Source organism: Carassius auratus, chromosome 20, assembly GCF_003368295.1.
Source record: "Carassius auratus strain Wakin chromosome 20, ASM336829v1, whole genome shotgun sequence".
Lineage (NCBI taxonomy): Eukaryota > Metazoa > Chordata > Actinopteri > Cypriniformes > Cyprinidae > Carassius > Carassius auratus.
Genome location: NC_039262.1, coordinates 12620180 through 12642858, shown reverse-complemented (window position 1 = coordinate 12642858; position 22679 = coordinate 12620180). Strand labels below are relative to the sequence as shown.

Sequence of the window (22679 nt, the reverse complement as noted above, 5' to 3'; positions counted from 1 at the left end):
ACTTTAATTCCCCTTAAGATCTTGAATGGACATCTTTGTCAATGTATTTTCCCTAAAAGCTTTTGGTATAAGCAAACTATATAATAGTAGGATATATATATTTTTTTAAATAGTATTAATTTAATATTAAGTTTCTAGTTAAGCTATCCTTACCAGTGTACCATTCATAAAGATTAAATTTTGTGATAATTTGTTCACAATTACAAACAGCAGTGCAGCGGTAAAATGCTGAAGTGATCATGTGAAGAGTTCATTTACTATAGCCACGAACTGACATTTTGTTGTCTGCCACTTTAAATGCTTGAACAGGCTGGTTTCTGATTGGCTGTCGATGTTTTTATAGTCCATCAGCTAGAAAATTACAATAAATACTGTATATATATATATATATATATATATATATATATATATATATATATATATATATATATATATGCCCTTGACATTGTTTCTTTATGCAGTTGCTGTTGTTGTTGTGGTATGGACTCAGCTTTTGTTTTGAATCTAGAACATATTTTAAAACCTACATTTTTATTGTTATTATTATAGTAATCATCTCGGGTGAATGGACCTTTAAAATGTAATATTTGTTAGATATAATGTTTTTTGATAGATATTGTGTTAAGATGTCAATGCACTGGGTGGTCAGTGAATCTCTAGATGGGGAAATCAACATAAAATAGCTGGTTTCCACGGCTGGCAAGGGGTGATAGGAGTGAAGTAACAGGCAGAAGCATGCTGTGGTCCATCTGCCAGTGTTGTGCTTGAACAAGGCACTTAACCCCACAACTGGAATGATACACAGCAGCTGACTGTGACCACCTCAGTGTGTGTGTGTGTGTGTGTGTGTGTGTGTGTCTGTGTTTCCTGAAGGATATGCACAGCTTTGCTTGTGCTTTCAGTCCAATGGTTATAAATAGTTTGGTACCTAAAGCCTGTGTTATATTTTCCATGTTACATAAAAATCGTCATCGGAGAGGACTCCCATCACTCGAGTGACTCCCATCAATACGCTACTGCACATGCGCAAAATGTGTGAAGAAGCCCGTTGTTACTCGGACCAGTACAATCAGTCGATAAAACGATATAAAGACAGCCAGATGTGTAATAACTCTTGGCAATTGTTTGTTCAGATGTTTGTTTACTGTTCAAGCCGATCTCCTGCGCATGTATGGAACGTCTAATTTCGGTAGTATAAATACAAGTAGGTTGGCGTCCGCGGTGTCTGCGTATGTGTAAAGTGTAGCACTTATGCCAGATTAATGCTGCATGAAATGCAAAACCCATTATTTTTAGACCTTGCTGATTTGCTAGGTGGACACAGTGATAAAACCCGATAGCATAAGATGTACTGTAATAAACATTTAAATCCACTGAGCAGCCCAATCTAACCTGCCAGAAAGCCACTGTTTACATGTCTCATTGTGTGAGCGGCCCAAAATGAAAGAACACACAGATGGAAAATGTTTTTTTTTTTTTTTGTGTCAGTTCATTACCAAATATTTCTTTAGCATAAATGAAACAAGAGTTTATTTCTTTTATCCTTTATTCTTTTGTTCACATCACACACTTTCAGGGGAATCTCATCCGGTGGGAGTCTCTAAAAAGCACAGGTATTTCCAATTATACATGGAGGAACAGATGGTAAATTAAGTTGATTGAACATTAAAACAATGATAGCTTATGGTGACGCGCTATAAAAGGAGACAAAAATTTAAAAGTTCATACATAACTCACAATTCACGTACGAAAGCTGTGCGACCGAGTCTCCTCTCGCAGAGAGTGTCCCCTGAAAGCTGCTCGTATTTTATCCACTCTGAGGTGATAGAGGGATATGCCTGGAGGAGAGAAATGAAAAGGATCTGAGTGAAAATTAAATGGCTCCGTCTGGCAGTCAGCTCAGCGGGGGCCTAGGGTTAATCAGAGGGGGTGAGAAAGAGAGAGAGAGAGAGAGAGACTAGGAGGACGACAGTAATGTAGAGAGACTGCAAAGCATCACAGAGACTAAGAGAACAGCGAGTATGAGACACAAAGTCAAAAACAGACAGAAAGATTCATCAGGAAGGAAACTGGCAGGGACAGGAGGCATGTTTAGAGAGGCTGGGCTGCCCTCAGAGACCTTTTGAACCCTTCGCAGTGGATCTGTCTGCTAGGCAGCACTACATGAGGTGCTGCATGTGTGTGATGTGCATCAGTGAAAACGCAGGTGTTGAGTGTTGAGAGTGGGATTGATTCAGTCTCTGTCTCTATGGAACCATGCCGAAACAGGTACAGTATAGAGACTCATAGTCCTGATTTAAACTTATGTTTTAACTTATTTAAAAAGTAATGCATGTAGTGCTACAATATGCACTTTTTCCTCTAGTAATTCATACAGAAGTAGAATATTGAATATAATATCCTGGGTTTTGCAATATATATATATATATATATATATATATATATATATATATATATATATATATATATATATATATATATATATATACACACACACACACGTTTGTTTTTGTGAAAAGTGGGGAGATCCCATAGGCGTAATGGTTTTTAAAATGTACAAACTGTATACCAACCCTACACCTAACCCTAACCCTCTCAGGAAACTTTGTGCATTTTTACTTTCTCAAAAAAACTAATTCTGTATAGTTTATAAGCGTTTTGAAAAATGGGGACATGGGTTATGTCCTCATAAGTCACCCTCTCCTTGTTATACCTGTGTCATACCCATGTCATTATACAGAGTTGTGTCCTGATATGTCACAAAAACAAGAGCACACACACACACACACACACACAAAAACAAAGAAATTTTTCATATATATATATATATATATATATATATATATATATATATATATATATATATATATATATATATATATATATATATATATTATAATCTTTATAATATTTTTTATAAATGTTATCTATTTTTTAAATAATTTATTCAAATATATTTATTCTGAAAAGTATTCTAGTCATAAGTAGCATGGGTATAGTTGAATCAATAGCCAACAATACATTGTATGGGTCAAAATTATTTTTATTTTATGCCAAAAATCATTAGGATATTAAGTAAAGATCATGTTCCAAGAAGATATTTTGTGAATTTCCTACTGTAAACATTTGAAAAATTATTTTTTGATTAGTAATATGCATTGATAAGAACTTCATTTGGACAACTTTAAAGACAATTTTCTCTTCTTCTTTTTTTGCACCCTCAAATAATTTTTTTTTAAATAGATAAAATATCTCAATCAAATATTATCCTATCATAACAAACCATACATCAGTGGAAAGCTTATTCAGCTTTCATATGATATATACATCTCAATTATGACTGGTTTTGTGGTCCATGGTCACAGTTATTTCATATTTAAAAAAAATGAAACATAGACAGATCTCTACATCTCCCATAATGCAAAAGATATTATATATATATATATATATATATATATATATATATATATATATATATATATATATATATATATATATATATATATATATATATATAAAACATTTATTTAAATGTAAAATGTATGGCTTTTGAAACATGGGCAGATCTTTGAGTCCCCTATAATGGAGAATGTTATTTCTTTTTTTTTTCCTCAGTTAAAATATGCATTCCATATGCTCGTTTTACAAGGATGGGTCAGCATGCATGCTTGTGCTTCTGACAGTGTGCTAATCTCAGTCTGGGCAGCTGCTTCTGGTGAAGGCTAAATATCTTCAATGTGATATATATTGAAAGTTCAGCTGAGTGGTCAGAAGCCATTATCAGCAGTTTAACTCCACACAAGCTTCTGAAGTCAATTATGCTGCATATTATATGCGACTGAAAGCACCCATTTGACGTAAAGTACTTACAGTGTCTATAAAATAACTGTGCAAATACAGTAATGTCCTTTGGCCTAATATATGGGAATATGAGTCAGTCTCAATGAAGAAGCTCTCAGAACGCTGTTGGAGGTCTCCAGAGAGGAAAGCTGCATCACTTGAACAAAAGAGTAACTTTTTAATAGGGCTTTTCTAACACTTCTTCTTGGTAAGGACATTAGCGAAAGTTTTTTTTCTTCTTTTTTTTAACAACTTTTAAACTTAGGTGGAGGAGTGTTCTACATTTCCAAAAGAAAAGCAATTTCACGCTTCATTCCAAGATCTGAACACTACCTTGTTGGAATTAACATCATTACACATCAAGACTAGAAAACTTTGTTTGCACATTAAAACCCCTTAATTATAAGAATGACAACACACCATGTTAACAAAACTTATAGTAAAAAATCTATAGCATCACCAAATACTTAAATTTAAACTACTAAAAAAAAAAAAAAAAAAAAAAAAAACATTTAGATTTTGGTGTAAATTTGAGAGGTCATGCCCAAAAATTATATATACTGTAGGCCTATACGTGCGCATGCAGGCTTTAAGTAAATAATACAGATAGAAAGTAGATATTTAATACAAACTGTCATGGAGTCTCAATTTAACTTGTCAGTAATACTTCAGTCTCAAACTCTGATCATAACAGCAAGACCACCAGAAAATAGGCTACTTTAAGACTTACCAAGCAGGTAAAAAAAACTGTTGGATCCCAAACTCATGGGAATTTTAACTCATCCCCTAGAACGAAGGTACGTTACCACAGTTAAATATATTTGTGTGTGTGTTATATATATATATGAACACACACACACATTTTGTTGTTTAGGAAAGTTGATGTTATTCACGCTATTCAGTTAATCCCTGTCCTCTGCCGTCCTCTAGTGTCTGTAGATGAAACTAAAAGGCAGGTACCAGGAATGTCCGTGAAAAACCATGGTCCTGCTGTTGTTGATGTAAGGTATTAATGAGAAAGGCACAACAAACAAATGAGCCTCACGAAGTATATATATACAATTTCTGATATTCTGCCTAAAGAAAAATCAGTCGTTTCAACCACCTCAATCTGTTTCCATAACAGCATTCTTAAACATCAAAAGCAAGCCATTGAGCTAACACACTTAGCATTTTTCTGTCCACCAGTTCATGTCAAATGCAATATACATCAATTAAAAAGAAACAGGTATTTACTGAAATCATTCATACTTTGTACTTTTGTCTAAGATTTCTAAGATTCCGATCTGAAAAAAAAAAAAGGTTTGTCTAAGCAATACAGGTGGACGTTGTTTTATTATGCCATCCCAAAGACGCAGAAAATCACTTTCACAGACTTTTAAGTGAAATGTTCCCTCCTGGTGGAATGACCAGCCCAACTCAATCCTCATCTTCAAGAATCGGCTAAAAACACATCTCTTCCATCTTTATTTACCCATCTAACTCTAGCACTCTATTCTAATTCTATTCCTAAAAAAACTCTACTCTATTTATTTAACTGAACGCCTGATAAATGACTAAATATAAAAGTTTAAAACGGCACAAAATGTGTTTTTTCATCACCCTGAATAGGATTTCATGGATGGATGTGAAGCACATCGTCATTACAAGTGAAGTGTTAAATATAATGTGCTTTCTTACCAGTAGATGGCAGTGTTAAGTTACAAATGTTCACGTCAGAATTGTAGAACAGAATAGAAGTTGAAATAATATATACAACCGGTGCCGTTTGAAACTGTATTTTTTAAATTAATGGTATTTCACTGGTAGACTAAATTAACAAGGATAAAAAAAATACATATGGTACAGTAATTAAACTAGTTTAATGAATATGAGCCATGTTTCCCTGTTGTACCAAAGTGATATGTAAAGCACACTTCAGAATCACACTGGATGCATGAAGTGGTTCCCAACCTTTTTAACTCCAAGGCACACCACCATCCACAACATTTGAACATCCCAATCACTTTTTCAGGTGTTTGTGATTAAAAAAAAAAATTTCAACTCAATGGAATATTTAGTGCTTGACATAACTATTGTAAAAGTGACTGAGTTTAATTTCATGATTTATCCAGGCATAAATGTAAATATAAGTGAAAGTAAAGTAAAAATTAATTAAAATAGATAACCTGATGGACAACCTGATTTTTCAATGTTTTGGCTTATTTATTGCCTTTTATGCCCCCTTTGATCTTGAGCCCCTCTGAGGCCCCCAGGTGGGCCCCGGGCCCCTGGTTGACAACCACTGTAGCCGAGGTCATCCAGGTATGATGTTCTCATACTACAAATACACATGCTGACATCCTACTCATCTGATATATATATTTTTTTTTTTAGTAGATTAGCTTAAGGCTACTTTTCACTTACTTATGAATACATTAATTAGGTTATTAATTGTTTTAATTGAAAGTGTATAACGGAACGAAAAAAAGCTACTCAACGAAGCAGGTTCTAATCTAAACAACGTTTGGGTCCAAGTTAGTTACCAAAGTTCAACATTTTCTTCGCCTTGTACTTGAAAATAGATACATTTACACAGATTTAACAGTAGCGTATTGTAATCACGCCGCTGATGACTGTACGCCAACGGCTTGATAATAACGCGAGCGTTCTACTTTTGTCGCGTCGCGCTCGTAGACACGGTGTTCAGCTCTACATGTCTTTCCACATCAAAGCGAAATCACACAAGTTCCAACAGTTCAGCGGTGGGAGGCTGCCAGCGCTTGAAAGGATCCTTCGCTTCCAATGCACCAAAGCAAACAAACACTCTTGCCCTCGGAAGTTGCATATATCTATAAACTGCTCTATGGATAAAAAGCGTCCTTGAGTCCAGTCGGCGTTGTTTGCGATTAAGCTCGAAATGTCTGAAAATCAGCCTCTTTGGGCTCTAGTTTTCCTAACTTCACTCTTCTGCTCGGCATGCTCACAGGGGACACGATTCGTTCATTCAGCTGCACTAGATGCGGATGGGAGATACAGCATTAAGTGGGGATTTGATGAATCCACGATAACGTTTGAAGTAGAAGTGGAAACGAGAGGATATATAGGATTCGGTTTGTCACCGACCGGTGCGATGTCCTCGTCCGATATCGTGATAGGTGGTGTGCTCAGCGGAAGTCCATATCTGCAGGTAAGTGTGCACACACCTTTGGGCTTGAATGCATCTTACATGAAACGCTGATCATACAGTTAGAGAACACTGACTCACAATTTAAAATCAGTCTGCTGCATTTGATCTCTGTACATGTCGAGCTGGATTTATTAGTATTTCTGTTATACGTACTAAAATGATGACATTTGAGTCGTATTTAGTTGTTTGTTTGTTTTTCTAACAACAAAAAAAAAAAAGTTTTTGGAATGGATCTGTTTTGGTCAGTCTGTGTTATGGGTAGTCTGCTGTGGATAATCTTTTCTTCCATCCATTTAACTATATAACAATAATTGTAAGAATATATGAATGCATAAATAACGTTTCAGTCCCATGATGCCACTTTGCATTCATCAGTTCAGTTCATCAGCATTCACACTTCACAGGCAGAACTACTAAAGTTATATAATATACAACTTTTATATTAATTGCTCAACCTTTTCAATTAAACATACCCCAAAACATGAAAAATAATGAGCAATACTTTGGATCACAAAACAACTTTGCATAAATATTAGAAATTATCATTGTAATTATTATTACTTATTTGTGTGTGTCAATAAAGCAGAAATAAAATCCATATTCTGTATATTGTATATTATCAGAACATCTGTATTGGTAATGGTCACAAAAACTATATTGATTGTTGTTAGAATTTGTCATTTTTACTTGACTTCCATATTTAAATTTTTTACAGTAAATGGGAATCTTAAACATGCAATGTTCAAAGAGTTTCTTTTAAAATTATATTCAGGTTTTAAGAGTGCGTGGCCACTCTCCACTCTCACTTTGAAACATTTAAATCTACAGTGATAGCTTTTTGTGTCCTGAAATCTACTGCAATGAGATCATCCACTGACCCACTGACCTGACAACAATCAGCTGCCCTGTTGTGACCTGGATTTTATTCAGACAGTACTCACATAAACACTACTGTTTCAAATGCAGGCAGCCCAATATTTTACTACATCCACACTGCTGTATATTCTCAGCATATAATCTCCATCCAGCTGATGTATACAATAGTAGTTTATGATTAGATTTCAACACAGCACTATTCATCAGCATTGTGTAATGAAGGCTCATTTATATCAATACATTTCTGTTTTAGTTTTGTAAGCACGAGTCATGACGTCTTTTGTTCCGGAACATATTTTTAATGGTGTTTGAATGTATTGGAAACAAATGGGACATTTGCTAGTGCAGCTTAGCAAACATTTTGAGCAGGTTATCAAATGTGACCACACACACACATCCATTTACTCACATGATCCCAGTACTCCTCAAAAATAGCTTCTTTTCTGATTCAGACTCAAACCTGAGATGGGCTAACTTCGTTCCTCCTCACTCTGCTCAGGACTACTATACAGACTCAAACAGAAAGGTCCATAAAGATGCGCTTCAGAGCTACCAGCTGCTGTACGGCAGAGAGAATGACACGCATACTGTTCTGGCTTTTAGCAGAAACCTCCAGACCTGTGATGACAATGACCAAATCATTACGGTAGGTTTGACTGCATGCATCATTAAATCTGGAACCATCAGTGGCAGTGTCTGTAACCAGTTTTTTTTTTTTTTGGAGCCATTGTTTGAAATCTTGGTTGCAATTTTAGCACATTGCCTTTTGTTCAGGGGAAATTATAGTACAGTATGGTGTTTTACTGAGGAGTCAAATAAACTCACTTCCCCAAAATGTTGTCTACAAGTACCCATAATTTGTCAATGCCCAGGGCAGTACAGTGAGAGTGATCTGGGCATTCCATGAGGAGGACGTGGGAATGTCAGGACCAGTCTACCATGGTACGAACAGAGGCAGAAAGAGTCTGCGATTACTCAACCCTGGAACCAGCTCCAGCATCCCAGCAGGAACAGCTTTCTTTGACCTTCAAAACGAAGAGGTGAGGAAAGTGCATTCAGCAGACTGCTGGAGCATTTGATGACAGAGAACGGTTTAGCCCTAGGCAGTGTAATACCTAATGTTTCATCTATTTTTGCATGCTTAGGAATCAAAGTCCTTGTGGTTACATATGAATCCTTTTTACATAAAGACCCTTTTGCTTCCTGATTGGGTATTCTGAATGAAAACAAGGCCCCTTTTATGCTTGTGGGATACTGCCAAACACCAGATTTTATAAGAGTGTACATATTTACAACCGCATAACAAATACTCAGCATTGAATAGGAAAAAAACAGGAAATTGGATTAATAAAACGTCCATGCTCTCCAGTCCACAATGGAATACTTCTCCTTGTTGCCGTCTAACTGCTACATTTAACTGTTTTGTGACTGATGCAAATATTTTGTCTATAAATTTGTTAACGTGCAAATATTGTAGGTTCCTGTACCACATAAGGATACGACGTACTGGTGTCAGATCTTTAAATTTCCAGAGCTGAAGAAGAAGCATCATATAATCAGAGTGAGTATTACAATTCTTAACATTTTCAAGAATGCCCATCATAATCAAATCATAATGTTTTAAAACATTTAAATTCATTAAAGTCATGTTTTAAACCAGAGAAGATATACAGCGACTGTTATTCCAGAGATGCATGCTTAGGAAATTACAGGCTTACATAATGCCAATTAACGGCTCCCTGTTGTGAAGTACCTTCTGCTAGTTCAGTTCACTTCTTTTGTACTTACATTTATGGGTTTTCATGAAGTTTTAAATGGATTCCTGACAATTAAGTACTGTTATTAACTTATATGATCTTTACAAAATGTAAATGCCAAGAAAATCTAGATAAGCTTGCAAGCTACAAAACAAACATAGTATGAAGCAGTTAAAGCTTCAGTCAAGCTTCTTTTTTTTAAAATTAGCAACACTAAAATATATATTTTCTAGTACAATAACAATAATTTACACAACTATGTTGAAAACCTAACACAACAACTCAAATTAGTGAATCATCTTTGTGAATCGGTTCATTTCTGAATTAACAGATTCACTAAAATAATATGTGAAGGAGGACCACTTTAAACAATTCACAAGAATTAATCTAACTTTACAATGCATCTGTCACATTTATGTTCTGCATATGTATGTTGTTTGACCTAGTTTCCTTTGTTCCTACTTTCCACCAACAGATTATCTTAGTTACCAATTGATTTGATTAGTGTCTGCACCTGTTTTTTTATTGGTTTGTTTTATTATAAGCCCTGTGGTTTATACATGTAATTCACTAAAATGTATCAGATTTTTCCAACACTACATATGAGAGAGAGTTGACAGTTTGGGTGAAATGAATCATGAAAATAAAAAAAGAAGAAAATAAAAAACTACAATGTAAGACAGAGAGGATCCAAATCTGTGATCTTTACAGATTTAATTGGTGTCAGTGTGAATGCTGAACAGTTTTGGTTTAAGCATGAATTTCATGTTATTGATTAAGTAGTGTCACTATTTTTAGTTACTTTTGTTACTCTGTTGGATGCTATATTTTCTAAATAAAGCATAAATTAGATTCCTCATACATTATTTCATTTCAAAACATGGTATGTTTTACCTCATATTGGTTGTTTTTACATTGTTTATTTTGCTACAGCATCTTGTCACCTGCATCGGTTCAGATCTCTTTCTGTCTCTCTCTCTCCCTCGGCTTCTCTTTTTGTTTCACCTGCTTATTATTGTCTTTTGCAGCTGCTATTTGTAGATCAGACATGTTTCTGAAAGTATACACTCTCACCCAGATGAAAGAGTCTTCTCGTAACTAAGCTTTTCAAGTTGTCTTAATTAGAGGCAGAATAGATACTTTAATCATATGATAAAATACTACAATTTAGCATCATCCTTTCAGGCTAATTTTTCACATGCACTAACCTTTAATTTAATTTAATTTTTGTAGTCACCAGTTCGTGCCCATGTAAAATTCAGCTGTGGAAAGCCAGGCATGCATTCATCGACATGAATTCATCACTATGGCTACAGCTCCACGTTTTTAGTGAAAACATAAGCGCTGCACATGCAGAAGTGAGCAGCTCACAGTATGAATGTAACCCATTTAGTTTGCTGCAGTGTTCAGTATCTAATGCACCGGAGACAAAGACTCTACAGTGAATAGACTTGTGCGTAGTCCGGGGGTTCACAAGATGATGAAACAAACAGACAAGTGCACACTGACACATTCTAACATTCACTAGATGCACTTTAATCGTGGCCTAAATATTGCTTGGGTACATTTAAATGGATCATGTTTGAGTTAGATATTACATCAAGCCTCCATTTAACCTTTCATTAACATCAGCTAGTGAATAATTATTGTGACCCCTCTTCGCCCTCTTTTCCTGTCCTCTCTACATACAGTAGCCTGGAATTCGGAAAGCTCCAGGCTGTGTTAGTCAGATGCCAACAGCTGCCCCATAACCACAGCAGTGTCTGGATGTTTCCTGCTCTGTTCCCACTCAGTTTCATGGAGCAGATGTTGAACTGTCAAACAGAAGTAGATTTTCCAGACACTGTGTTCTCACTGTCTCTATTCAGGCCATATTGTAACTGTCCTTATTCAATCAAAAACCTCATGCTGTTTGATGCCAGAAGAGGCTAGCTGGGTGTACTTTATACAGTATAGTGCTACTAAGATCCAAAATAAAGGGTACAATGGGGGGCATTGACATTTTAAAATTAAAATGACATTTAATTGAAATATAAAGACTTGTAAAAATGTGCTCTAATAATCATAATCATCATTTTCAGTGTACTTTATATGTTTAGTCATATTGCAGATTATTTACTAGGAATAAACGCATAAATCGGCTCATGCAAATACAGTACACATACACATACTTACAGTAAATTAGGTTTGTGCTTGTGGTAATTGTCACAAATGTTTTCACTTTTTTGGCTCTGTGATGAGCAATTTCCCAGAATGATGACATTTTTGAATGATTGCAAGCAATTTTAGTAACTTCTCAGTGAAAAGTGCACAAAATGTTGTTGCATCATTTAAAGCATCCATTTGAGTGACATTGATACAGCCTTGTGCATACAATCATACTGTTTGATGTATTACAGTGGTGGTTCCCAACCCTGGTCCTGGAGGCACCCCAACACTGCACATTTTGCATGTCTCATTAAGACCTGAAATGGGTGTGTTAGAGAAAGGAGACATGCAAAATGTGCAATGTTGGGGTGCCTCCAGGACCAGGGTTGGGAACCACTGTATTACAGTATAACAGTAGCATTATAAGGATGATAAGATGGATTTAGTTGGATGGATCAGAAATGTTGTTATTGGTTAGAAACAACAGAATGCTGCTACACAATCTACATGTTCACTAGATTTGGGGGCTTCAAAACAAAAGGGCTCCAAATGGTTAAAAAAGAGGAGGTGGAAGGGAAATAAAGGAATGTTTGAATATTTATTTAGCCACTGTTTGGCCCTGGGTCCCACTCCTTCAGGCAGAGACCCCTGGAAGAGAAGGACACAGTTCACTCTGTTGGAAATGCTTTTATTTAGAATTCCAGTTTCCGACAGAAGAAGCCCACTGTGAGGAGAAAAATAATACTAAAATCCCCCACTTCCTTTTTCAGAGCTATCCAAGCTAGATTTAGCTCAACAATCCACACACACACACACACAGAGAGAGAGAGAGAGAGTTTTCTTTTAGAAGTTCAAAATAAAGTGGTTTAAAAAGATAACCTACATTTATCAAATCTGCATGGCTTATCCTTATCAAAGCTTGGAACAGTGTAGTGGAAAGTGTCCTTGTTGTAGATTCAAGAAATGAACTTCTCAGATTTGTTAAAGCAATACTTTCACTATATTATATATGCACTGCGGTTCAAAAGTTTGTTGTTAGTAGGTTTATTTCAAGAAATTAATACTTTTAATAAGCAGGTCACATTAAATCAAAAGTGACTAAAAAGGCATTGTTATTAATTATGAAAAAAATCAGTTTTGCCATCAAAGGAAAACAAATTAAAACAGATTACAAATAGAAATCTATTTTTTTATCTTAATAATTCAGCACCTTTGTACTGTATTTTTGATCAAATTGCACCATGGGTGAGTAAGACACTGTTACAAACTCCAAACTTTTGAGTGTTAATGTACATTAACTAAATATTAATCAGGGCTAGGTTAAATTCAGATTGTACTGTATGTAATAATTTGTTGTTGAACTAGAATTTGAATTTGAAAGACAATTTAGTGAATTTTGTGACAAAATATAAACAATTTGGATTAAATATTTCAGTTCATTCTCTGAAATGCATTAAAATTTGTAACACTTGTAACAAAATTCAACTAAATTTAGCCATGTATTAATATTGCATAAATAATTTTACCAAGTAGCAACACAAAATGTTAACCACATTGTTTGATATATTTATTGGCATTTATGATTCAACTTTCAGATTCCGTCTATAGCTACAGTATAATAATAAACAAATACAATAATAATACTGATACAATAATGCTATAATACTAATAATAATAATAAATAAATAATAACATTTATCAATTAGTCCTCAATAATAAAGGTTTCTATACTGCTAAGTTTACTATTTTACCTGTTTGATTTTAGTACCATTTTAATTCCTTCAAATTAACTTCTAACAATTCTGGATACTATCTTTGTTCAAATTCAGAAGTAGAATTGGATTCAATTCTGAGAGCGCACAGCGCAGCTATTCATATTCCTCTCTGCTTGTTGTAATTTTTTAGATAGAGCCAATGATTCAGAAGGGTCATGAGAATCTGGTTCATCACATTCTGCTCTACCAGTGTGACAGTGATCTAAACGAGAGTGAGATCAACAGAGGACATGAATGCTACCATCCAAATATGCCAGACTCCTTCTTCACCTGTGAAACTGTCCTGTTTGCTTGGGCTATTGGGGGAGAGGTGGTATTTCATAAGTTCATAATCATTCTAATAGTAAAAAGTTTCAGATATTGAATAGAAATTATTTTTATCCCTTGCAGGGCTTCACCTACCCTCCTCATGTTGGAATGTCTATAGGAACCTCAATAGACCCAGTCTATGTACAAATGGAGATTCATTTTGATAACCCATCTATACAAAGAGGTACTGTACATCATGATACACTCACACACTGCACTAAGTGACATACGGCACGACTAAAGAACCTTACAGTTACAGTATTTCCTGTTAGTCTATTTTATGTATCTGTGAGTATCTGATAAGTAATCAGTATAGTCTCCATGGTGTATAACAGTGGTTTTCAGCTAATAACTAATGAGCTTTTCTGTAAGGTTTGAGTCGTCTGAGCTTCTCAGAGTTTTGCTCTCACCACAGGGATAGTGGACAGTTCAGGCCTGCGTTTGTACTACAGCCCCAGCCTGAGGCGCTATGATGCTGGGGTCATCGAGACAGGAGTGTGGGTCAGTCTCTACCACATGCTGCCCCCAGGCATGCAGGATTATATTACAGAAGGACACTGTACACAGGAGTGTCTCCAAGAGGTGGGGCCACACACACACACACACACACACAAATGATTGTTATTACACTCCATTTACTCTTTATAAAATCATATTTGAGACCTGCTCTGCTACTGAAACATTTGTAATCACTATGACAGAGTGCTTTAGAAAGAAATCAATACTCAGGATGCATTTAATTACAGTTAATTACAGTACATATTATTACAAATGACTATTTATGTAAATAAACTCTGTTTTAAAAGTCTCACCAAGACTGTATCTTTTTGATCAAAATAAAACAAAAACACTGTTATTATTTAATATTAGAACAGTTTAAAATAATAAAATGTTTTTCATATATTTAAAATGGCATTGATTTGTATAATGGCAAAGCTGAATTCTCTGCAGCCATTACTCGAGTTTTCAGTGTCACATGGTTTTTCAGAAATCATACTAATAGGCTGATTCGCTGCTGAAGTGACATTTCATATTATTATCAATGTTTAAAACACATGGGCTCTTTAATACTGCAGAGGAAATGATGATACAGTTTTTCAGGATTTTTTATGACCACCATTTATGCATACTTGCTGAATAAAGATATTAATTGGTAGTGTATAAAAATAGTATGTGCGTCGTATTGTATAAAAATATAAATATTTGTATTGTTTTTTTTTGTTTTTTAAATCCAATTTCAAGCAATAATTGTCTTCAGAAACATTTTTAATTTGGTTTCCTAACATTTGAATGCTATTGCAAGCTTCTCAAAGCCTAGATAAAAAAAAAAAAAAAAAAAAAAAAAGAAGTATAACGTGTCTCTCTTCCTTCCTGTAAGTCATTAGACAGCGAGATGCCCAGTGGAATTCATGTGTTTGCAGTTCTGCTCCATGCTCACCTGGCTGGTCGAGCTATAAGAGCCAGACATTTCCGCCAGCAGGTCGAGCTCCAGCCACTAGCCTCAGACGATCAGTTTGATTTCAACTTCCAGGAGTTCCAGCCGCTCAGCCACGAGAGGACCATCCTGCCTGTCAGTCAGAGTCCATTTCAGCTTCATAATCTTTGTTGCTCCATCTGAGGGTGAAATTGATGTTGCAATAGTCATCAGATACAGTGAACCTCACAGTTCACTTTACCGAATTTATGGAAAACCTAGAAATAGCAGGGATTCAAATGGGAATTCTAGCCTTGGAAAAATAATGGATCAATCGAATGGTCAAAAGGTGTAGCTGACTGAGGAACAGAAACACAGTCTGTTCAGTATGTCTGAGTGATGTGTTCCTGGGTGTCAATATCATCTCACACATTTCCTTGTTAGAACTCCAGAAAACATGGGCTATTAAATTTAGACGTGAGGGCTTTTATCCCTCTCAGTCTCGTTTGGGTCAAATTAAATATGCTGTTTACTCTGAATAAAGATTGTTTTCAGGGCTCTTAGTTTATAGCTGAGGGATTGGTAGTGTTTTAGCAGTAAAGAATAGAGCAATTATCATTATCTGCTCCAGTGTCTCAGCCATAGCCAGACACTTTGTATTACCTAAGAGTGGTGTAATAACTCAGCATGTAAAGAGCACACACACTGTGCATCTGCAGGCCTGGTGTGTGTTTAAAAGTGCCCACAGGCCAGAGGTGACTCATGTGTGAGTTGTGACTTGTTATCCTTTTCTGTTGTGTAATAACAATCAGCAAGGTTTTAACAGTTTATACTCAAATGAGTTTGAGTGGCCTATTCTGTTTGGCAAGCACCCAACAGTGAGCATAATAGATAAACAAATGTCTTTTTGTAATTTGCTTTTAATATCTGTGTGTTAAGCGACATGTTTTTCTGTCACCAGGGGGATTCTCTAATCACTGAATGTAGATACAACACTAAAGGCAGAATGAACATGACCTGGGTAAGATTAAGGCTTCTAAAGCCATGTATTCTTTTACTAACAATTATATAGATTTGTGTCATATAGTTTGGCTAGGTTTTCCTGTGAATTACACAAATTGTAGAGTTATTCATGATAGAAATCCTGGTTAACGGCAAGCTAAGCCAAACATAATAGAACTGTTCAGTCATGATGTCTGATTTGTAGGCCATTCTATGACCTATTATATTACATATTATATTCCATTATATTACAAGATGTAATATAATTCTCAGATGTCCCTAGAATGTGATGGTGAATTCTCAGCTTAAAATACCCCACAGATCATTTATAATAAAGCAGAAAAAGGCTGTTTTCGAGCATGTATCTTTAAATGCAAATGAGCTGCTGCTCCCCTCCCCCTTTTCCAGAATAGGGCTGACTTTACAGTGCATAATTCACTGTCTTGCTGTCAAATACACACAAGTTTATGTTAAAAACACACAAGTTACAAAAACACTGTCGGTTATGTCTGTCAAGGTAGACAGCTGGGAAAGAAATCGCATGTTTATGTAAGATCTGTCTATTAAGTCTGAGCCGTGTAATACAGTACATATACTGCTGTCTAGGCATAAATATGACCCACAAACAGTAAAATGTATGGGGATTAAAAAGAAGGACCGGGTGGATTTTTATCATTATAGTGTGGATGTGTACAAACACTGTCAACACACATTTATGTTCCAAACAACATGTAAAAGTAAATTTTGCATATTAGGTGTCCATTAATGTCCTGACATACAGCTTTGGAACAACATTTCAAGACAGAATTTTAATTTTTGCGGTGTATTATCCCTTTAAATAAAAAATTATCTCAAATATGAATTGTTAACCTCTAATGTCTTTTAAAAATGTAAGTTGCTAATAAGAATATAAGGCTGTAAGGCTGGCCGTTTACATGTTTGACAAATTGCTCAACCATTATAGTTCAAATGTAGTGTATTATCTTGCTAGAAACAAAAACATTTGAAAACAAAAGTATAATATTAATGAAAGATTCTAAAAAGTATTCAGAAGGAACCCACTGCACGACAATGCAAATCCTTTTAGACATTTTAGGACTACAAACTGAACAGCTCTATTAGAAAAATGCCTTTGAATCTTTTTTTCTCTAGCCAGTCTTTTGGCTAAACAATGTGTCTGCAAACCGCTGCAGGTCTCTGGAGATGGATCCAGCTGCTGACGTTTTCCCATACACATGCAGCCAGTGAGCTGCACTCCTGATAGGCTGAGCTGCTTTTTCTCTGTAGATTGTCCACAATCCATAAATATCAGGGCCAAATCACTGGTGTTTTGGATTCATATTAGAGAGATCAAGATATATTTGCTGCTTTATGCATGTCAGTTCAGCTTTGCTCAGTACTGGGCATAATTTATCACAGGCCTCTGACTGCAACAGTGATTCAGATGCATTATGTCAGTGTAGTATTCCTAGGCTTTGACCCTAAAAATGTGGATTTCTTTTTTCTACAGGGAGGTCTTAGTACACGGGATGAGATGTGTTTGTCATATCTGCTGTACTACCCCAGGGTCAACCTAGCCAGGTGTGAAAGTTTACCAGAAATCACTGGCCAGCTTAAATTCATTGGGGTCAAAGAGATCCAGGAGCCTGTTACGTAAGTCTGAGAAACCACTTCAGTGAACGCTTTCTTTGTTAGTGGCAAATACTCATATTAGCTTCATAATGATGAATATCTACTGTACATGGTGCTGTAGTATGATTTCATTTTATCTCATTATTATGAACGTCCCTGTATATACCCAATTTTAAATTATGTTCATGTTAAATGTACTGTAAGTGATTTAATGCAACGTCAGTCCAAAAATAGCCCAATGACTGTATTAAGCATCCTGAAATATCAGATATGTCCCTGTGCCCGAGACTCTGTAAACTGTAAAAATTAGATTTTTTTGTTTATCAAAACAAAGGACTCACACATGTGCCTTTTTTGCTCTAATTTGTTGATCCACAAGGTGGCAACACTTTCCCAGGCTATTGTTTTACAGTCTTAAAAAAGAAAAAAGTGAGATGGAATGACAACAACAAGCTATATCTAATGGAGACTGCAACAACAATAGATTTAGGTTAGAATAACTGCAGAATAACTTTAGGTTAAATGGGTACAAAGGCAGTTTTATTGGTCATAACTTCTGGAGAGAAATAATGCAGACACTGGACAAAGATTCAGTTTTTCTAGCATGCAAATAGAGTTTGCGTTCGAATGGAATGTTTTGAAACTTTGAAACTACTCGAAAAGCCTCTCCATTCCACTGTGAAGCCTCAAGTATACTTGTGTTTTTAATGTTCACCACTAGAGAGTATGCTTACAATGTGTGTGATGTGAATTTCGTCACCATCACAGTACACACGTGGTCCAACTTTTGAGTCTAGTAAACCATAAAGCTATCTGTGCTGCAAACGAGTTTGTTTAATATTATGATGATAAATGAAAATAATAAAACAAATACTGTTTGCAGTTTCAAGCCGCATAACGGACTTTAGTCTAAGTTCCAGAACAGCTAACATCAACACTTACAAAGAAGAGTACTGTGTGAAAAGGCAAACACTGTGGGAAAAACAGAAACAATGAGAGAAGAAAAAAAATGGAAAGAAAGTTCAAGTACGAAAAGTTCATTTAAATGAAACAAACTTTAGACAATACTGTGAAATGGGAGACCTTCCGATGACAGCCTAGTTCACATAAAGCCGGCGTCACAATCTAATAGCTTAACAGCGATTGATTGATTGATTGATTGATGGCTCACTGGATGATTAGCTGATCAAATGAGGATAAATGTTTTCACTTATCCAAGTGTTCTGCTTGTCATGTCAGCACAAGAGCTTTGCAAGAAGATGTGCCATCTTGCTCTCATCAGAAAGTACAAATTGTTTGTCCGACCCACAGCAACATCTGGAATGGTCATTGTTAAATGTGTTTGTAAAAAAGAAAGACACTCTGAAACCGCAAGCCACAAGGCCTTCAGACACATGGGACCAAATCATGTTCATCCTTCTTGTAGTTTGAGATAAAACTAAATAAATCCATCAGTCTTAGAGAGTTCTCTCCTTTCACATGTGTCTGGAATTTCCGTTGTGCTAAACATGACATCTGTGGTCATTATAACACCGCTGTTGTATATTCCATTATGTTAGCAACACATTCAAGCATGGTGGTTCTACAACAGTCATCTAGAAAGAAAAATACGTCTTGGCTAGTTTTAGACAGAACTAGCTCTTTGAGATGTTATCACAGCCACAGTATAAATCTAAAGATATATAAGATATATTCATGTCTCAAGTCAAGCAGCTGCGACTCACCGGATCTGTGGGCGTCTGCTGAGCTGCTGATGTTTTGCACAGATTCCTTTCACTGCTTTGTATGGAGAAAGAGAGATGTGTGGTTTGTTATGTCCGCACATGTTTGTTTGTGATTTTGCGTGTGAGTGGGCGAATGTGTGTGTTTTGGATGGACGTGGGTGTGTGTGTACGTCTATAAACGAGGAACATCTGAAGTGCCCTGCTGGTGGAGTGTGTTTATTTGACCCCGAGGCTCAGAGCAGTATTGTGCTCAGATGCTGGAATAGGGGGGATTATAAGAGGACAGATCTGGCAACTCTTAATAGATTTCGTTTCAAAGCTCTGCCTCAAGCGCCCCCTGTCTGTAGATCACCTCATATACTCACACACACACACACACACACACACACACACATAAAGCTCATTTAGCATATATAGTTGCCTCAGAAGTTTCTTTGATCAGTCATTCAATTAATGACACTCAAACCATCATATATGTTGTGAGGAATGCATTTAAATGGTACCAAATATTTTTTAATATTTCAATTAACTTTTTTTCCTTTACTTTTACAGATTAAGTGTAAGTTATCAAAGTATCAGAAAAAATAGTAAGGTTAATTATAACCATTATTCACTATTGCAGATTATTTACTCATTTACAATAAAAAAAATGTAAACTTCTAAAAAGTATCTTGACTGTACTTACCTAAATCAATGTGAACTACAGTATTATATTTGTTTTAATATGTATAGACGAGCAAAACCTGTGTGACTTTCTTCAATAAAACACAATTTGTGCTGGTCCACATGCAATCAATGTAACTGTGCGTAAAAATGGAAGCTTCCAGTATACAAAAGTATCTGAAAAATATCATAAAAGTGGTTCAGAGTGTCCATTAAAATCTGAGTAAATCATTATTAATTTTAACAGATCTATTTAAAACACTTCTTTCATGAACAAATCAATAAGACAAATAGATCTTTCAGTAAGAAAAAAAGTTCATTTCTATTATTTGAATTCAAAGTTCAAAATAGTGATATGGACAAATGTGTCTCTGAATTTAAAATAACTATATAAACACATTTTGTGGTATATTTCAGGTGCTTTGCATCCTTTTTGAAGCTTGAAAACTCTAGTATAGAAAACTTAAAATCTATCACTTTGCAAGTAAGGTTCTGATATTAAGTAAATGTATCAAATTATATATTTTTTCCCTTTGAAGAACTTGGCCCTTTGTGATTAAGAGTCCTAAGAAATACAGCAACCTCTCCTTCACGGAAGCCATGGATAAATACAAGTGGACAAGAAAGAGAGGGAAAGCATTCAATGACCTCGTACGCAAACTCCCCATGAACGTTCGCTGCTCCAAGATCGGCAAGGATGAGTGGTCGGTGAGGGATTCTGATCTGTACCATGTTCTTTTATTTTCTATATATGCATAGGCGAATAAACACATTTTTGGTGAGCATGACAGACTTCTTACTGACCCCAAGTTTATGAACTGTTATGTAGCTTATCCACATCAGAAAGCTGATTCAAGTTGTTCTTTCTGTATCTATTAGATTCAAGGGGTGATCATCTCTCCTCCAGAGCTGAAGTCAGAGCAGACGTCGACTGCTGTCGTGGCCTGTAGCAATGTCTCAGAATGTCTTCAGTGTGGACGCTCCCTCGCTCTGCTTCTCACTGCATGTCTCTTGCTCATTCTACAGACCTGCTTATACCTCTAATGTCTGCTGTAATCTCACCCCCCACTCATAAACATATACATAGAGCTGGTTCCCATCAGGCCTAGTGTTTCCCAGAAACAGTGATGCTCAAGATTTACATCACTCTTACTTAGCCTAAATCAAGTTTAGCACTAACACTGATCACAAGTGTGCTGTATTCATGTAGGATGTAGGCATCATGCATGCCTGACATGAGATATCCTTGGTTAGCAGATACTGCGGTCTTGACAGCCTCTCTAACAAATGCCTCACCATAGTTGTAAATCTTAATAATCTCACCACATGTTTGAAATAGGCTGTCACACTCCAGTAAACCACAACTTGTGTCTTGTGGGTTAAAGGGATAGTCCACCCAAAAATTTACATTTTGTCATCATTTTCATGTCATTCCAGTTCTGTATGACACTCTTCTGTGGAACACACACAAAAAATTGTATTAGTGTTTATTTTTGTGTTTTCATTTAAAGTCAATGAGTTCCACTGTTGTGTTGTACCCCATTAACTTTCATTGTAAGGACAAAAACAGTCAAAACGTCTTTATGAGCACTGTCATGCGGGCTTCCTCAGAAGTGGTGTCAATTTTAACTCTAACTTTTTTTACTTTTATTAAAAGTAAAAAAAAAGTGAAAAATGCTTTTAAAATGTCTAACACATGCAAATGCATTCAGTCCAGAGCTCTGCGAACTGTGTTCCTCTCATTATAAGCTAAATGTGTGTTTCATAAAGGAATGCTGGCATTATATTCTAAACCATTGCATTTTATATGCTGTCTATGTCTTTTTAAGCAATAAATGTTTATTTCTTGTAAATATTTAGAGACTTATTACTGTATTTGTAGCTGGAGTTTTTAATGAAAAGAGTAGTGGCATTTTATATTACACATACTGTATATGTTAGGTAAACATGTTTATTGTGTTTTCTTTGCATTATTTAATTTAGTTTACGTGCTTGTTTGCTTTTAAGGTTTAGCTCATCCGAAAATGAAAATTATTCTTTCATATAATAGAAATAGAATTCATAAAATGTCTTAAACAGGCTCTTCTTCAAGACTAGAACTAGTTAGGCTGTATTTTAAAGTTAAAGTGGAGATCAAAATCAGAGAACAACCTACAATTTGCTAAATGTCATAGTCTGAAGTTATCCTAACAGGTGCAGAAGGACCTAAATTAACTGTATTCTGAAGCACAGTATAAAACAATTTAATTAAATATGTTAAAAAGAACTCATCAAAATAAGAGAACACTTGCAGATACCTACAAATTACTGGTGTTAATCTAGCACCTGTTGCAAATTTCCTTAATCATGACAAACCCTATAGCATTTCTC

General features: G+C 35.6%; 1 protein-coding gene across 1 annotated transcript; it reads left to right on the top strand.

The window, feature by feature from the left end:
- Positions 1-6739: 6739 nt before the first annotated feature.
- Positions 6740-22164, top strand: LOC113120984 (DBH-like monooxygenase protein 1 homolog). The gene is made up of 12 exons (XM_026291158.1): positions 6740-7009; positions 8385-8531; positions 8758-8925; positions 9363-9446; positions 13696-13875; positions 13956-14058; positions 14290-14456; positions 15253-15444; positions 16250-16309; positions 17801-17943; positions 20849-21017; positions 21189-22164. Exons 1-12 carry the CDS (start codon positions 6740-6742, stop codon positions 21351-21353), a joined length of 1848 nt encoding a protein of 615 aa, XP_026146943.1. The 3' UTR covers positions 21354-22164.
- Positions 22165-22679: the final 515 nt, after the last annotated feature.